We start from the raw sequence: 18,312 nt of genomic DNA, 5'->3' as shown, positions 1-18,312 counted from the left end.
ACTGAAATCACAGAACAATACACAGGGATGCATAGAACAGTACACAGACTGCAGCTTATAAAGCATTTTGACCCAAATCAATTGTAGTGTAATTTATATATTTATTTTCATAAATATAAACTTACACATAACATACATTCTGTATTTAATCAAAAGGCAAAAAAAGACACACAAACCCTCCACAGAACTAGTTCCACTCACACAACAAGATCTGGACTTGTATTTCTCATACTGGAAATCCCTCTGCTATTGAATAACAAGCAAATTTTGTTATTTACGTTGCACCATTTGTGTACATACTTTACAGGGTAACATAAAGCAAAATGAAAGAAGAGTTTCAAATACAATTTGAGCTGTGCACAGGGGGAATCTGCTGTTGAAAGAAAAAATTAAAAACATCTCACTAGGTATACCAAAAGTAGCTCTTTGGATTCTAGCCAATGCCCCAGAACATCTGAAATCTACAACTATAATCACTTGAACTGTTACTGTTACAACTTTTTCCATTTAACAACTATTAGGTACGCAAAAACTAGCTCTTTGGATTCTAGCCAATGCCTCAGAGCATCCAAAATCTACAATACAAAACTATAATCACTTGAGCTATTACCATTGCAATGTTTTCTATTTAACAGCTACTTTGGCCAAAAATCCTAATAATCTATTTCTGATTCAGCAGCAAAACAATGTTACAGTGTAGTCTTTTTTCTTACCATGCATGCTGTACTCCAGATATCAGCAGGTGTACTGTAACCTGCTCCTATTAAAACCTCTATCGATCTATACTGCCGTGTCTGGATGTCTTCAGTAAAATGTTTATGCTAAAAATGGTAAAAAAACAGTAGTGATAAGAAAGCACTAAGATTTAGGTGACACACCAAAGAGCAAACTCAGACATTTAAAATGAGTTATACTTACCACCCAGCAAGCATTTCCCAGGTCAGCAATTTTAACTCTAATTTTATCTGCATTCCTTGGATCCAGTGGATTCACCAGTAAGTCGGCAGCACGAGTTTTTGCTACTGTAAGCAAAGAAGTAGCATCGTTAATATCCACGGCATATAATGTGGCATTTATCTTTAAAATCTGATTCTACAAGGTCTCTTCAGGTACAGCTGAAGTGGCAGTTTAATTGGAGAACAGGTATGCAGCTCTACCTCATTTGCCATCGATATGTCTGTTAATTTCTAAAAACAATATACATACACTGCAACACCAGCACAAAGAAAATTTAAAATGTACACCCTATACTTACACAGCTCAATAACCTAACTTGTTTTATGTTATAATATTAGGTACAACTTTGAAAACAGCCTATGTAATTTGGCAGAATAAAAACTTATCTAGCATATTCTCTTCTGTCAATTAACATCTGGGTTAATATTTTACACTTCTTCCCCACCCCTACAAAGTTAACCACACACAGCATACGAACAAAATGTTATTAAGTTCAAATCAGATAAGTGCTAGTCACAAATTCAACACAATTGTAGAGACCATCATCCTATAACATGTGCATGGTTGCAGCAGACCACGGAATTAGAGCTGTCTTAGCTGCCAGTAACATCCTGTACAAGACATGGCATGTCCACCTTGCTCTGCCTCCTGTCAGTTGCAAACAATTATTGCAAGGACAAAAATGAAGCCCCTCATATTTCATTACTCTGAACCATCCATGGAATGAAAATTCACCCCAAAGCAAAACAACAAAAACAGGTTTGGCAACATCTGGAATTTGGAAAATCACAAACCCTTGCTTTCTGAAAAGAAACACACGTTTTTTGTTTGTGGCAAATTATCTCCCACTTATCCTCTCCTCGCTTCGGTCAAATCACAAATGTAGTCCTAGTGGCACCTGACCCTAAGAATGAATCACACTTTTCCCTTTCTTCCCACCATCAGAAAAGAAACCAAGAAATCCTTACCACTCTATACTGGTACTCAAGTCGTCTTACTCTGAGAAGGCATCAAATTGGCCCCATACCTTCCCCTGTTCACTCACTCTTCTCCCTAGTCCCAGCCAGCTGCATACTGGGCATTTTTGGTAAAATACCAATACAGTCCTTCTGCCCTTCCCTCTTTCCTCCAAGTCTTAGAAAGTCCTTCACTCCCTCAGCCTGCTTTCTTCCATTCTCAGAATGCTTTTCACTATCTCCTCACATTTTCTTCACTTTAAAATAAATGCTGCTTAGGAATTCTTTGTACAGTGTGCCAACTTCACTAATCTTGTGTGTTAAGCCTGCCCTGTTGGTAAGTAGCAGCCTAAAAATGATGTTCATGGCTTATGCCTCATTTAGCAGAAATCATTTCTGGTATATTTTGGTAAGAGTAAACCTTCATTCTGATTTTGTGCACTCCTCTGGAAACAAACCCACAATGGAGAAAACACAAAAGAAATTACCATATAACTATACAGAATTATAGCAAAATAGTAGCCATGCTGTCCTGTACGAGCACAACTGATTCCAAAGTGGCTGAAATATTTTAAAGGTTAGCTTGTGTGAGTTATCTGGTTTTCACACACACACACACACACACACACACACGCACACTCCATCAATCTGCACCCAATTGTGTGCCATTTCACACCATTATTCTATGTTTTGTGGTGGTGGTGGTGGCTGCTAGTATAACAGTGCGAAATAACACAAGTGTGCTAGTAAATTGGGTCATAACGTTAATGTAAAGCTACATTTAACAGGTAAGTCAAATATCTTTTGAAATAAAGTGAAAAATACAGTAACTGAAGGTATAAATCTTATATTTTAGATTTTTGTACCACTAAAAAAGATAAGTACAAAGTGAAATTGTTGATTCTTTAGCCCGAACATTTCAAATGTGCCATGCTGATGGGAAACAAAGTTAAGAACAACAATGGCCAATGCCCTAATCCAAGACAGGGAAATATATTGGGAATGTGCTAGATTTTAACTGAAAAGCACCTCAGAGTTCAAAGACTTCAGAAGTCATCATTGAATCATTCCCTTTCTCAATATACTGAATTATCCTTTGGGCGAATTTCTTATGCTTAAGCAAGCAGAGGTTCATCAGAAGTCCTGAGAATGATTCAGTTCTCAGAAGTGTTCTCTGATTTGTAAAATTCTCATTATTCTCCAATTCATCAGGTAGACAATATCTATTTTCGGAATTTGTTTACTTATTGATCATCATGTTCACTGGCTGCTAAACCTGACTCCATTTTACACCCACACTTGTAATCATTATTCACAAACCTTTAACTATTCTCTAGACTCCCACATGCAGCTTCTAAGTAAAGCTTGTTAGAGAAAATCCTAACAAACTCTATAAACTCACCAATTAACAACAAAAATATCCATAAACAACAATTGCCCTGATTCTACCTGGCCGCCAGCCCTGAACCTGAGTGCATTTACTACTATATAGTGGGGTGGGAAATTTTCTGGACAGTGGAAAAGACAGAAGGAGCTGCCTGAAACTTCCCATAGGAGGGGAGGTTTTTTTAATTGCGTGGGGCAATTGCATCTCTCCACCCCAAACCTTCCAGATTATTCACTGTAAACAGGTATTAGAGGCTTCAGCAAATTCCCTCTTTTCCCCGTTCCCCTCAACAGACATCCTCAACACTGTGGGATTATAAATATTTTTAAATGCCCTGCAGATGCCAGTGCCAAGACAATCCCTTACCCCCATATTGCAAGTTGGGAAGGAGGGACAATGGATGAGAACGTGGCTTATGACAGTGCATTCCGCCACAGTGCCTTACACTGTTAATATTGGAGGTTAGAGATGGGGCTGGGGCTGAGGCTGGTTTGGATTTCCAGCCAAATATCCCCTACATAAGACATCCCTCAAGTTACAACAATGGTCAATCTACTCAAACTCCCCCCCCCCAGACTCTCCCCACCCAAATCCCCTTCATGTAGACCCTGTGTCCTCTACTGACTTGCATGCAGCCACACTGCATTTTAAACACTAAAAAAATCACATTTATCACATAAAATAAGACCCAAGTTACAATGAGTATGGACTCCTCTCTTTATTGTTATCCTGTTTCTGAGTGGACATGCTCAATCACAGCTACAATAAAGTCCTAGATTTCTCCATTGTTTTCTATGGGCAGCATTGTGGATCTAAAGGAAACAAAAAGTTCCATCTCCAGACAATAGGGTGAATGAATTAATAATTCTTATCTCTATAGGCTCTTATCTCTTATCTCTATAGGCTCAACTGTCATCAACATTCCATAACTTCTGGAAGCAAACAGGTCTCCTTATTGGGGCATTTCTGCAGTTCTCAAACAAATAATTGACAATATGTTTTACATGTATTTACACATCTGAAGTTGTAGTGTGAATATACATGATTATATACCCTCCATTAGCATTTCATAGATTTGAAGCAATATGGTTTACAAATTCTAGGCTTATAATTCTCAAACTGGGTTGACTACCAAGTGAACTTCACAGCTGCTGAAAACTGTGTCATTGTTTTCTCTGCCATCTTGTATTTCACCATGCGCTCTTATTCTTCTTTTTAGAGATGCTGATTATGACAATGCTGGTGCAACGATATGAGTTGTGCTACAGAGCAGTTACAATCCCATGAAGAGGCTCAGCTCTACAAGAAAATGAAGGCCTGGAGTGACAAAGGTTCTCATTCGGGCTGTCCATAGCTCGCTTTTCAATGTTGCAAATACTGCCAGAGGCCACACTGCCACAGACCTGAACCATCTGACTGAAGAAGTTTAGAGGAATATAAATGGAGTCCAGAGGTGTTGGGATAAATTGCTGCTGCTTTCTCCATTTTGGCTACCCATGTTCCAGGTGTTCTGTTCATTCTCTTCCTTTGACCAACAGGTCACTCAGTTCCCAAAGTTCCTTCTCAAGTTGCTAGTGAAATTCTATTATTCCATGGTCCAAGGATTCTACCAATTCCTGGCTAGCCCATTGCAGCTCCCATGCCAGCTTTGGCTCCTCTTTCTTTCATACAGCCAATATCCTTTCAACAATCTATTGTGCAAATGCAGGAGGAAAAAGGAAACGTATGTATTAGATGCAACGAAGATAATTATGGAGACATCTATAAATCATTCTCTTCCCCTTCCCTCACACCATCTGTTACCAGCCCAATTGTATTTGAACAAAGCAAAGCACAATGAAGAGTGCTCTGCATGACTAACAATGTTCACAGGTAAATTTCACCCAATCTCTAACAGTAGCAAATAGTTCTATTTTCTGTGATTCAAAGTTGTATTCATTATGCTTATCCAAACTGGAGGGGGGGGGGCATTTTATGGCTCCCCAAACAATCATTATTATAGCAATACCTTTCATTCCTAATGAAATTCCCTTCCCAGCCAAAAACCCTAGCATCCAAGAAATTTAATACTAACAAACAGCAACCGAAATGTTTGGAAAAACAAGATCTTACCTGGATTCCCTGCTGGAGTGCAGATTAGAAGCAGTGGTTGGGGTTAAGTTGACTTGAGTATCCAGGACTATGGATAATTTATTGATCATTTATCTGTGTCAGGGTCAATTACAGGGACATTAGTAGACAAGAGTACATCTTTGTCTTGAGTAGTAGATAAACGTAGGTGCTCATCAGAAGAGTTTTAGGCAAGATGGCTGCCTTTCTTTAATTACTGGAACAACTGTAAAACTGTTCCTTACGTTATTGTGTAGTTGTAGGTGGGAATTGAATATTAAAAACTGGGAACATTATCCATCCAATTTCAGGCATCAAGGTGCAGCTAAGGCTACTCTTTGCCAGAAAGTGTATAACTGTCAAGCACCAAGGCTGCAAATTAAGTATATGGGCTTCCCTTTGTTCAGAACTCTTTTCAAGCTTTGGAACTGGAGTCATGGCTGTGGATTCTCTGTAGGAGTGGAGGAACACAACATTTTATTTCCTCCATCCAAAAAAACAACCGAACCACCACTTACACTCAGAGTACCATAGAAATGAAAAGGACAGCCTTTTGTGAATTCCTGGAGGATCTGTTGTGCTGCACAGCATGATATTTTACTCAAGGATCCTTAGCCTTCTGATGGGATTGTTTGGAAATCTGGTGAACATCCTGCTTTTCAGTGTATCAGACTTTTTTGAAGCATGCCTCATTTCTGAAATCATGGATCGCTGCTAACTACACATCTCCAAATATTACTAAGAGCTCCAATGTCCACATCTGACCACTTCTGTTGCTCAGCAAGGTTCACTCTATGCAAATTCCAAAAATAAATACTGTTTGCTTTGCATGGCTCCAATATCTGCACATAGGTGGAACTTCCAAAGGCATCAGGATGGAAACACAAAATGGAGAAATGGACACAAACCCTTCCTAAAAATGCATATCTCTGTTTATAATGGCTGTGAACCAGAACTGCAAATCAGATACTGCTTCAGTCATATAAGAGGTGAAACACAGTACTGCAAACTCTTGTTTAGAGAAACAGACAATGCACAACCTACATGAAATAACATGCACTAAACGCACACACACAGTAATATCATTGGAGATAGTATCACAAGCAACACTTATTTTTTGATGTGCCCTCACATCCTAGGCTGGTATCCAAAGAGCTACTTAAGGCATGTCCAAGAGCTTAGGAAACACCAGTCGGACTTATTATCGCCCCCCCCCTTTTAACAGCAGAGCCCCATGTCATATCACAAACTGCTTCTGAATGCCCCCTCGACTTTTGCCATATGACCTGATGGACTGTTGTCCAAAAAACACAAGCCAACTGGCACTTTGGTGCACAGTACTAATCACAGAGTTCTTTGGATTCCAGGCCTAACAATGTAATATTGTGCTATTAAGAGAGCAACCCACTTCTAAAAATGGCAAAGAACAGTAATGTAATGCAAAGTTTAACAGTGCATCCAACACACACACACACACACACACACACAAATATTCCCAATGCCACAATGTTTTCTCTTCTGCCTCTCATTTTACAATGAGGACGTATCTGCAAAGTTCAGCATTATGTCAATTAAAAATTCCAGGCAGACAGTATACTGAGGATATCTTTACAAAGTTTAACCTCGCTCACCATTTTCTAAACATAACTTGATCACCAAACATTAAAAGAAAAATGCTTACTTTTTGGCAAGTCTCCAGTACTAGATGCTGAAACTGTCCTGCTCCTATCATGGGATGGAGTACTTCCCTCTCTTTCAGTTACAGTCGATTCTTCAGAAACAGCTGAACCACAAGCTACAGAATCTAAAGCTCCAGAGAATACAGAAGCTGAGAATTCAGAAAACTGTGACTCAGGAATTTTATGACGTCCATTTGGCAATTCACCATTAAATTGTTCATAGGAGCTACTATAAGTGTAATCATTTTTTGCATTTGGCTCATCAAGATTATATTGCTCGTCATTTGGGCATTCCTCCTCTTCTTCCTCGTCATCTTCAATCTGTTCTTCCAGTAAGAAAGGACCATTTATAATGTGGCCATTTGTTTTAGGAGATTCTATCCAAGTGGGATCTGTAGATTCTGAGTTGACAAGTTCTTGCTCAACATCATCATCTTTCTCAGTGTTTTCTTTTTCCGTGTCTTCCTTTTCATCCTGATCTTCTGTTTCACCTTAGGGAGGGATAGATACACACACACACACAAGTTTACACTTTCTCTCAGTAAATTATGATTTATTATCTTCAAAACATTTGTGGTAAGAAACATGAAATGTTATTTGAATATGCAGTTTCAGTTCCTTTTATGCTTAACTATACTATTTCACCTTGGTTAGCAAGGTGAATTAAAGGACTGTACACATTCCTGGTTATATAGGTTATCTAAATGGGCTTCCAGGGCTTGTTTTCTTGCTTCCTTTGGGTATTGCTATTACCTAAAACAATACTTTTTTATATCAGTGGTTACTTCCTTCTGCAGTTGCCCCTTGCAACAAAGACAGAGGTCTCTGAAGCAACTGCATCTCATTTTGGCACCACTCTGCAATCAAACACTGTGACCTAAGCAGGTGGTACACCATGAAAGCAATGGCACCTAAGTTTTGCACGTGCTTTTGTTCCAAGATAATGTTCAGTGGCCCCGCTTCTTATCTAAGCATCTTTCTCCTGCAACTATATTCCCCTCAGGCAAAAAATTAATTTTTTACAAATATTCAAATATTATATTATTAAGTATTGGAAAATGCAGCAGCCAGACTGATAACAGGGACCAGACGGTCTGAGCATATAACACTGATTCTGGCCCACTTGCATTATAGGCTTCCGTACCCAACTAAAGTGCTGGTTTTGACCTATGAAGCCTTACACAGCTCAGGACTGTAATACCTGATGAAGCATATGTCCCGGTATAAACCTGCCCATACACTACAACCAACATCTGAGGTCCTCCTGCAACTGCCTCCTCTGAGGGAGGTTTGGAGGTTGGCAACAAGGGAGTGGGCCCTTCTGGTGACCTCCACCCTGATTGGGGAATGTTCTCCCCAGTAAGGTCTGCCTGGTGCCAACGCTGTCAACTTTTCAGCACCAGGTTTTCCTCTACTCCTAGATTTTGACAGGCATAATTTATTCTGAAAGTAGAATCACACAAAGAGATCCAGAATTCACCTTTAGAAAATTTGAAAGTCTTGAGACCCAGTTCTGTATGCAATTTATTACGAGGGGATTGTTGATCAAAGATGGTGTTCAAATGAACTCCAAAAAGGAGTCATGATTGGCTTGTGTATAACCCAAGAGTTTATGCTAGAATATGACAAGTAATCTTGCTGCTGTTAGAAGCCCAATCTTTCCACTGGCATCAACTGAAGTTCTTTTTCTAAGCTTAATCGCCATACAGAGGGGGACACTTTTTTGGGAGATGGACAGTGCACAGGAAGGGGAGTGTTAACCTTTCCCTCCCTACCTATGTTCCCCCTGAAATTCTCCCCTGCATGGTAACTAAGTTGTTGTTTTTTTTAACCCTCCCATTGGCACCAAGGGAAAGAGTTTTTCTAAGCTTAATTACCACATGGGGGGGGGGGTTGGGGGAAGGCGTTGCAGCATGTTTGTGTGGGGGGTTAACCCTTCCCTCTCCAGCTGCAATCCCTTTTGAAAATTCCCCCTACATGGCAACTGAGCTGAGGGGAAAAAAGATGCTCATATATATTGTTGTAATTCATAATTTATCAAATAACTATACCATAAACTTTCCAAAAGATCTGAGGAAACAAAAATGGCTTTACTGGAGACTATGTGCAAAGACTGTGCAAAACAGGAAAAATTAGCAGAAGAAAGGGAGATGAGCAATACGGTAAGGCATAATCTGTCAAGCAAAAAGGACAGAACTTTGGATCGCTGTAAAGATAATTCTGAACATGAATAAAGGTCACACAGAGGAGAACCTCAAAGTGATAACAGCAAGGATAACAGAACATTTTCCTAATATGTACAGTGTTACATTTCCACCTGACCTCCATTTGAGGCTGGGTCATAAAAGGTTTGCATTTGCCCAGTGGAATTCTTGCTTTAAACAACCATCTCCCATGCTTCTTTAACCCTTCCATTTCAAAAATAATTTGCTACATAGTATAAAGGGGCTGCTTTTACAGAAAATAATATTAAAGCCTTCTGCGATTCAGGGAATCAGGTTTAGGGTTTTTTTTTACCCTGACCAATGCTTTTATAAAGCAACCTAGAATAAACAAAGTATCCATAGCATTCTTGCAATACAGTCTCTGGACATAACATATTTTTATATCAAAATGAAGCAACCACTACTCACCATCCTCATTCCCAGGCTCTTCATCTGCTACCTCCTCTAACTCAACAGTTTTTAGTTTGACTTCCGAATGGTATTCATCCTGTTGTTCATTGGATGGTATAGTAGAGGTTACATTTTCTTCTATTTTTTTCCTTTCAGCTTCTCTTTCCAATTCCTCTATTTCCTGCAAACGCTTTTCTAGTAGTTCAGCCTGCCTCTTTTGTTTTTTTTTCAGTTTCTTCTTTTTGTTTTTAGATATCTTTCCAATCTAAAAAATTAACAGGGCTAATTACTATTTATCGTTCCTTGCAAGTATCTAATGTGGAGGTTAGGTTATTGTGTAAAAGTCTAACATCTGTGAACTGAAAATACTAATGCAGAATGGACTTTTCATAAAATGTAAACTCAACACACAATTTAAAGGATGAAATAGTCTCAAGCCACAGTTAATTTGCTGCTATAAGATAATGAGAGAGAACCTATCATTTCTCACTATATAAAACCATTGTAGCCGTAGTATAACTGGCTTTCAGGGTACAAATGGGTCATCATTACCTGTGCGAGAAAGCTTTTCTAATATGCTGAATGACAGATCTGCCTTCGAGCATTCCAGTTCAATAAATGCCCTACTTGCTCGCAACTGCCAAGACAGTCAAAATCTATTTTCCCCTCAAATCATTTAGAGCAATGGCACCTTTAAATTACACCAACAGGAAAAAGGGTCTGGCAGAGCAATCTAAAATGGGGCCAGGGAGGAGGAGACGAGCAGATCCACTGCTGCATTCCAAGCTCTGCTGGTCATGCCAGCCTGGATGGAAGGGAGAGGAGGATTTTTGCATTTTTCGCTATACTAGTTTCAGGCTGGCATAACTAATGGGCCAGAACAGAGTGGTTTGGGATCCGGTGGATCCAAAGCTGGCTCCTCCTCATCCACAGAATGCCCCGTTTCAGGGATAACTGCTGGTGGAAGAGCTGCTCCTCCGCCAGCAGTACTCCTCTCTGCTGCCAGAGGCCAGCAGAGATGCACCAGTGCCCCATCCTAACCCCCCCACAAGCCACCAATAGCAGTATAAATCTGCTTATGTTTTCTGTTAAATGTGAACAAAAAGAATTTAAGCAACACATCATAGGATGCTCTTTATCAGCAGGAAAAAGGTAGCATTAATTACCTTTTTTAAAGGTTGTATACTGTCAGGTTTATATTTGTTACACCTTGAATATCCTATAAACACATGCATTGCATTATTTTTTAGTTCTCTAATTACATCATTCTTTCTAAAATACTAACAATTCTGTTTTTACAATCTTGCTAAAAGTTATCTGAGGGTGCAATCCTATGGAGATAGTTGTCTGCCTCCAAACTCAGAGGCTGATGACTATCTAATGTAGGGTGGCCGGAGGACAGAGGTGATCCTCACCTCTGTGTTCTGGCCACCCTGCATTTTTGGCAAGACAGTCGATTTCGCCTGTCTAGCTGGGGAGCTTCAGAGCAGGAGAGGCTGCGCAGCACATAGGAAGCTGTGTAATGCAGCTTCTACAGTTCCATTTCCACGCTCAGTACAGTACATCTCCGCGGTCCATTTCCAAGCACAGAGATGTAGCTGGTGTGGAGAGAACCGTGCCAGCTACGGGGGGGGGGGGGGGGGGGCAAGGAGCATGGTTTCTAGGCTCCGAGGTCAGAGCCCTGCTTCCAACCTTGGAGCCCAGAAACTGAAAAATCCTATGTCCCCTAGAAGCTGTCTAGGGGACAGAGGATCGAGCCCTAACTTATAATAGGATGACTTTGGCTGCAATCCTGTAGATGGGCTGCTGAAATTACATTGAGCTTGATGGCTACGATCAAAAATAGCATACAATTCAATTCTATACGTGGTACTCAGACGTCAGTCCCGTAATTCTTAGGTATGTGGATATAGGATTGCTGTTTCCACAGGATGGCTCGTTAACCACGCAGTGTGGTTTGTTAACCACCCTGAGCAACCCAACAACAAACCATTGGTTCTCAGGTGGCATGTTCAAGAAAAATAAGTCACACTGCGTGGTTAACAAGCCACCCTGCAGAAAATGTCCAGGGTTCAGACTAGCCTACGGTTCAACAAACAACCCACAGTTCAACAACCCACACTCAACCACTGAGTGTGGGTTAGCATGTTGTGTCAACCCAGTCATAGTGCAACTTAGGGATATGTGCTAGCTATGTGGGATTTTGTTCACTTTTCCAGCTGACCTACATGCTAGAACACAAACTGCTTTTGAAATTCTCCTCTGCTTCAAAAGCAATTTATCATGAAGCATGGGGGTATGGAGTTTGAGAAAAAATAAGTTTCACAGGTGTTCTGGATCTTGGTGAATGGAATTTAACAGCTTAATTGGACAGGAATGCAACCTGTATAGTAGTTGCTGACAAGAAATAAGTAGCTACTGGATGTTAAACAAACAAACAAAATGCATACAATTATTCTTCAGTCCTGGGAGGAATTCAGCTCACATTAAAACGTGACTTGAAGTCAACAGAAATAAAACATAGCTGTTCCTTGACCTCCCAGAGTTCACAACCCAACAACAAATCATGAGTTATCTTTCTGGGTTGTTCATGGTTAACAAACTATGATTTGTTAGAGCAGCTGGGTTGACACATCACACCAACTCAGAATTCAACAACCCATGGCTTAAATAAACCATGGGCTAGTGTTATGTGTGAACCTCTCTCTAGCTTCCAAATGCAGCACAACTACAGGGAAGATCCTGCCTCCGTCTGCCTCCAAGCTGGAGAGGAAGGCTGTGATGTGTGCCAGGGCAGTCAGAGTGCCTCAGCAGCCCAGCAACAAAACAAGCTGCAGGCTTGCCCTCTAGCTCCAGAGAGGAAGCAACTCAGTAGTCCATCCATAAAAAATCCTCTGATCCTATCCCCAGTCCCAAACTCAGGAATATACTTCCACATACAAGCTGTATTTAATAGTTTCACTATATAAATGATATGAATTCTTATGGAAAAATAGAACGCGTTATGAATTTTAGGCAAAAGATCCCATTTACACACCACATCTGTAATCAGATAAAGAAAATGTATGAACTTTAAAATGCCAGCAATTTAACTTTCAAACATCTAAACAGAACAATCACACACTCAGTAGGAACATAAGAATACTTACAGGCTTTTGCTGTGGAGCAGTACTCACTAAAAAAAAACACCAAAAACAAAATTAGAGTCGAATTCATAAAGTGTTCATTCTATACAATAGCCAGAAATATACCCCACCCCCCAATCTGCTAATGAAGAGGCTGATGGCAGATCCTTCTTTTAGATCATTTTTATCCAACCCAAAGCAGTTTTTAAAAGTGTAGGGAGGAGAAGCTTGTGGCACCTACACAATGCATTACAGGTAGGAAAGACTGTTTAGGATTCTGACCCCAGTATCTTGTTACTGCTGGTGTGTCATATGTAATCAGATCAACACCAGTGTGTTTAAGCTCTCTATGCCTTAAGAAAGGTCTTCGTAAAGATATTAAGAAAGCGGGAAAATCTTGCAATATGAACCTTGTGCAAACTTCTCAACATATTAACTTACATAATAGCAAGAAGCCCAGTTCCTAGACAATCCATTCCTATTAGCTACATTTTATAAAACACTGCTAGATTCTAATGCTAGCAAAGATAGCTTTAAAGCAACATAGAAAAATGATCTCATTATTCAGACAAAGTCAGATGCAAAGCAATGTATTATTAAAACATTCAGCATACAAATCAGTCAAAGCTAACTGCTGAAAACTTCCATTTACTATGTGCTGAAGAGACGTCGCACTTAATGTTGCAGCATGTCTTTTCCTAAACGGAGGCTACCTCCAAAGAAGAAAAGCTAACTTTACGTGGGAAAAGGTAACACAGTTCACAGCCTGTGGTCTATGAGATAGACATGGCAGGATGGCGCAGAACTGACAATTCCTTTCTCTTGAAGTGATACTGATAAATGTTCTGAATAAGACACAAACCAAATAGGAAAAACAGTACACCTTGTTCAGCTCAAGGCATATTTCATTAAAATGCTTATATTTGCTGGTACATTTCAAATAACCATTTTCAAGGCTCAAAGGCAATGAAATCTAAGGGACACCTAGGTCCTCAATTACATGCAGCAATACATGCATGTTGCTCAGTGCACTCACTCTCGGCTCTGTGCACGTGTGAGGGAGGCTGCTGGAAGAGGAATCTCCTTACAGGTGAATGAGTGGATGGGGAGAGAGACTGGATATTCCCCCAAGTCTTTAAAGCTAATGCTAGCTGTTGTGAATGATGTGCAGCAGCAGGAACCCAAGCGCAACTAACATCTGTAATTAAGCTTCTTTTGACTACCAAAAGTACAAAAAGATATGAAGGAGAAATACAGCTCTCAGACTGCTTTCCTGTGGCAAAATGAATAGTACTTATACATTATTCAGATGTTAATAACATTTTTACACATTCAAAGCAGCCATGTTTAAATGTATTATTCCCATTAACGAAAACTAATTAAATATTTCTGCAGCCAATATTGCAATCTGGTTTTACTTACTGAGCGTATAAATCTACAACTGTACCTGCTGAGCCAGAAGGAGGAGGAGCTCCAGCTTTCTGCCACTCTGTCGCTTCTGCGGCCATTCTACGTACATAGGTGTCATCCACACACATCAAGATGTTTTCTGGTTTGATGTCTGTATGGATGATCTTGCACTTGCTGTGGAGATAATCTAAACCCTGCAATACCTGATTACAAAATAATCAAAAGGAGAATAATTTTGTTACAATGAAAACCTCTTGCATTGATTAGGCTGCAACAGCTTTCAGACTCCAAGTATCACAAAGAAAGCATTTAACAGAGGTGGATGTCCCAGTTTTTAGCCTTCTCTTGCAAAACATTTTTTTTAATGTTACAAAAGGAGATATAGGCTACAATCCAGTCCAATATTGTATGATTTATTTAGAAAATGATTAGCCCACCATTCAATCAAGCATTTCCAAGACAGGGAACAACAATATTATCAATAAAATAATAAAAATCAGTAACTGAACAGACAATAATAGGCAATGAAATAATTTCAAACAGCAGCAATTGTAGCACTACCTGGCACATTTAGCAGTTAAAAGAGAATGTGAATAAATTACACATACTTATGTTCCACGTGTTTAATAAGAAAACATGATCCTAAATGTATTTGTTAGATTGTAGGTGCCAAGCTAGTTACATAGGAGATGCATAAACAGCCTCCATTGGGTTTGAGATTTTTTTTTTGTAATTATCAAGCAGCCTTGGAGGCTGCAGTCAGGAGCAGAACTGCAGCTGGGAAGAAAGGCTGCTTGACACTTTCCTTCTTGTTTGTTCTCTCAAAAACACCCTCCCTAAATTGCTTTTCTCTGGGGGGCAGAGGGGATGGGGGATGCCATGTCTTTTGCCCCAAAGATGGAAAAACAGCTGGGCAGAGAGCAATGTTTAACAAACGGTAAGAAAGGAAAAGGTTTAGACACCTCTCTTCCCTGCCAATCTTCTACTTCCAACTGCAGATTTTAAGGCTGCTTTTCTATTTAATTTTTTTTTTTGCCAGAAATTGTTCCTACATCTCCTGAGCAATATCTAGTTTGGCACAAAGTGCCACTGACTTCAAAATCATATACTTCAGCACAGATCCTAGTGAATGTTTGTATTCACTACCTAAGGACTGGGAAGGGGTGGGAAACTCCTTTCCATTTACATATATTTAGGACAGGTAAGCCTTCCTCCTTCCGAGGTGGGTAAAATGAGTACCCAGCTTGCTGGGGGAAAGGTAGTCATGACTGGGGAAGGCAATGGCAAACCACCCCGCTATAGTCTGCCATGAAAATGCCAGCGCAAGCGGCATCCCTCTAGGGGTCAGTAATGACTCGGTGCTTGCACAGGAGGAACCTTTCCTTTTCTTACTGCTTCACAAAAATTTCAATTTATGTAATAAGAACAAAAGTATTTAACATGTATTATATTAACTGCTTTACAACTGTGTTTTAGAAAAAACTTTAGCCAAGACATGAAAATCGGTACGTGCTACAAGATGTAACTGTGGATGGTTGAAATGTCAGTGTTTCTTCTGAAACATGTTGGAAAAATTTTTAAAGATCCTAAAAGCTACTGAAAGATGTTACAGTTAATTTTGTAAGTGTACACTTTCATGCATTACTGATGGACAAGATTTCTTATGGCATTTTTTCAAAGGATGATTTTTTGTGATTTCATATTGCTCTGCCTTGAGGTTTAAAAAAGACAAAGCTAGAGGAAATACTCATTAAAAGATAAAACAGCATTTCCTAGGAGAAAAAAATGCAGTCAGGACATTTATTATCTGATTAAAACAAGAGAAATGTAAGCAGTCTGGTAAGCTTATGTTTGTAAATTCAAACAACTGTTCTACCTTTGACAATGTATTTCTTAGTTATGCTGGAAACAAGTTCCATTACAAGTACATCCTAATGAGGGTGTAAAAAATGTATTCCACACTACTTAAAAGGATCATGGATATTAACGGCACTTGAAAACATTAAACACATGTATCCATCACAATCATCAAGGCTGCAACCTGATACTTACCTGGGAGTAAGCCTCACTGAACTCAATGGGACTTACTTCTGAGTAGACATGCATAAGATTGTGCTGTAAGACTTAACACCAGAAACAATCACAAATCCTACTTCTGCCCAGATTTCTTCTTTGAATACTTAGCAAAATCATTTACCAATAGATGGAAACTCACTGTTGAAAAAAGAACTGAAGGGGTAAAATGCATTACATTGTTTGTGGGCATATACGCCACTTTGTTGGACTATGCCCATAAGTGTGACTAAAATATCCTTATACAAATATTAAGAGTACCCTTTTATCATTTTCTATCAGATGACATGTATTTTAGTAAAATAATTGGCTGTTCTTCAGCATCTGACTTCTTTTGAAATAAAAAAATTCTGTCCTCACAATTATGGCCTGGTAAGTGTTGATATGAGATACATGCATGACATATTTTTAAAGGATTGCTACTTGGAACATTCAGACATGATTCAAGAAGGATATCTGCAAAATCATAAACACAAATCATTGGAGGCACTGCACACAACAGTATATCAGGACTAAGATTTTTTAAAATATAATCCCACTAACAGCAGCTGGACAGTTATAAAATTTTGCATCAGAAGTATTAGCACATTTCTAGGAGCCCTGTATCAACATCTTACCTGTCGTATTATGCTTTTTACACAACGGATAGGAAGGCCCTGATAGTTGGACTTAATTATCCATTTTAAAAGGTGATGTCCAAGTACTTCAAAAACCATACAGACATCTGAGATTTAATTAAGGATAAACAGCAAGTAATTTCATTAGTTTCCAACCATCATTATCAGACTACCACAGAAGTAAATATTCCATATTGTAACTAAGAGTGGAATTACACTATTAAAATACGCATGTAAGGTTTGTGCAGATCCCTTAAAGTTCATGCCTGGGGTGCTCTGGAAGGGGCATGATCCAAAGTAGGTCCTGTCAAAAGTGGACGTGCTGATTATCTTGCTGGGCAGATAGTTATGTGTACAGCCCACTGCTGGGTACACATCGTAAAGGAAGAGCTCTGACAAAAGAGTGAAATAAACGTCATAGTACTTGAAATATATTACTGGGAAACGTTTTCTTACAGAATAATAAAGGTACTACTTTCAGCTCAGCATATAGCAAATTAATGTATCCTATCCTTAAAGCAGTAACTTTTTATAACAAATTTTAATATAGTTTTTATCAGCTGGCAAAGTTGCCAACATCATGCATTATTTATCATTCATTTGACAATCAAAAATAGCTATTGCCAAAGATACATGCGCTCCTGTACCTTATAAACAGGCACCAAGAAAGTGTTCAAAAACCAGTATTAATTGATATAATGATGTCTATGAGATTTAAAAATATTCCAGATGTAAAACTGGCTGCTCATTTACCTCCTGGTACTATTACAGCAAAACAGAGAAGCACAGAAAATCTTGGGGTTGCAGCCAATTTTATTTATTAAACCCATTTGTTAGCTGCATTTATAGCACTCGAGGAAAATTTATTGAGGATCGGACAGTAAGAATATTATATAGTCAATATTGACAGGAAAGGCCAGTTATCCCAGAGGATAAATTATTTGGAACATAATGTGACATTCAAAAACTATGTCCAAAGAGACAAAAATATACATATGATTACTACAAAATGATACATGCCATAAAAATAATAGGTAATCTCTCTCTCCTCTTCAAGAAACAAATATAAAGAAGTCAATCTATAGCTTTATAAACACACACAAAGCACTTCAAAAATGTATGGCTTTCTAGCCTATCACAAAATCTCATTCTGGATATCTATGAGGATGAGACTGGAGGACAGCCTGCAGAGGACGAATTACAGGGGAACCTGCATGACAGTGAGCAAGAGGCTGAAGGTCAGTCAAGCAGAGGCGATGAAACTAGGGATGGGGGAGAATTTCTCCCCGAAACTTCGGGGGGCTGAGTGCCAACGCATTCGGCCCCCCGAAATTGGCGGTGAAATTCTCCACCCCCCCCCCGGGATGGGACTTACCTTTCACGA

The 18,312-nt window shown here is 39.3% G+C and overlaps 1 protein-coding gene across 8 annotated transcripts in view; it reads right to left on the bottom strand.

Annotated features, from left to right (window-relative positions):
• Positions 1-18,312, bottom strand: part of SRPK2 (SRSF protein kinase 2) — a 144,874-nt gene that overhangs the window by 20,838 nt on the left and 105,724 nt on the right. For 5 of the 8 annotated variants that reach the window (XM_084811468.1, XM_084811469.1, XM_084811463.1 and 2 more), the window contains 7 exons: positions 16,929-17,035; positions 14,276-14,441; positions 12,853-12,878; positions 9,722-9,968; positions 7,091-7,579; positions 919-1,022; positions 714-821 (listed from right to left, as the gene is read on the bottom strand). In XM_084811468.1, coding sequence (XP_084667594.1) covers positions 714-821; positions 919-1,022; positions 7,091-7,579; positions 9,722-9,968; positions 12,853-12,878; positions 14,276-14,441; positions 16,929-17,035 — 1,247 coding nt within the window. The remainder of the gene's footprint in view (positions 1-713; positions 822-918; positions 1,023-7,090; positions 7,580-9,721; positions 9,969-12,852; positions 12,879-14,275; positions 14,442-16,928; positions 17,036-18,312) is intronic. The other 3 variants (XM_084811464.1, XM_084811467.1, XM_084811471.1) reach the window with 1 other exon arrangement.

This window comes from Heloderma suspectum, chromosome 7 (genome assembly GCF_057233095.1).
Source record: "Heloderma suspectum isolate Gila_16-S chromosome 7, 16-S_ref, whole genome shotgun sequence".
NCBI classification, from domain to species: Eukaryota; Metazoa; Chordata; class Lepidosauria; order Squamata; family Helodermatidae; genus Heloderma; species Heloderma suspectum.
Note: the sequence above shows the minus strand (reverse complement) of the source record. Positions and strands in the feature narration are given on the sequence as shown.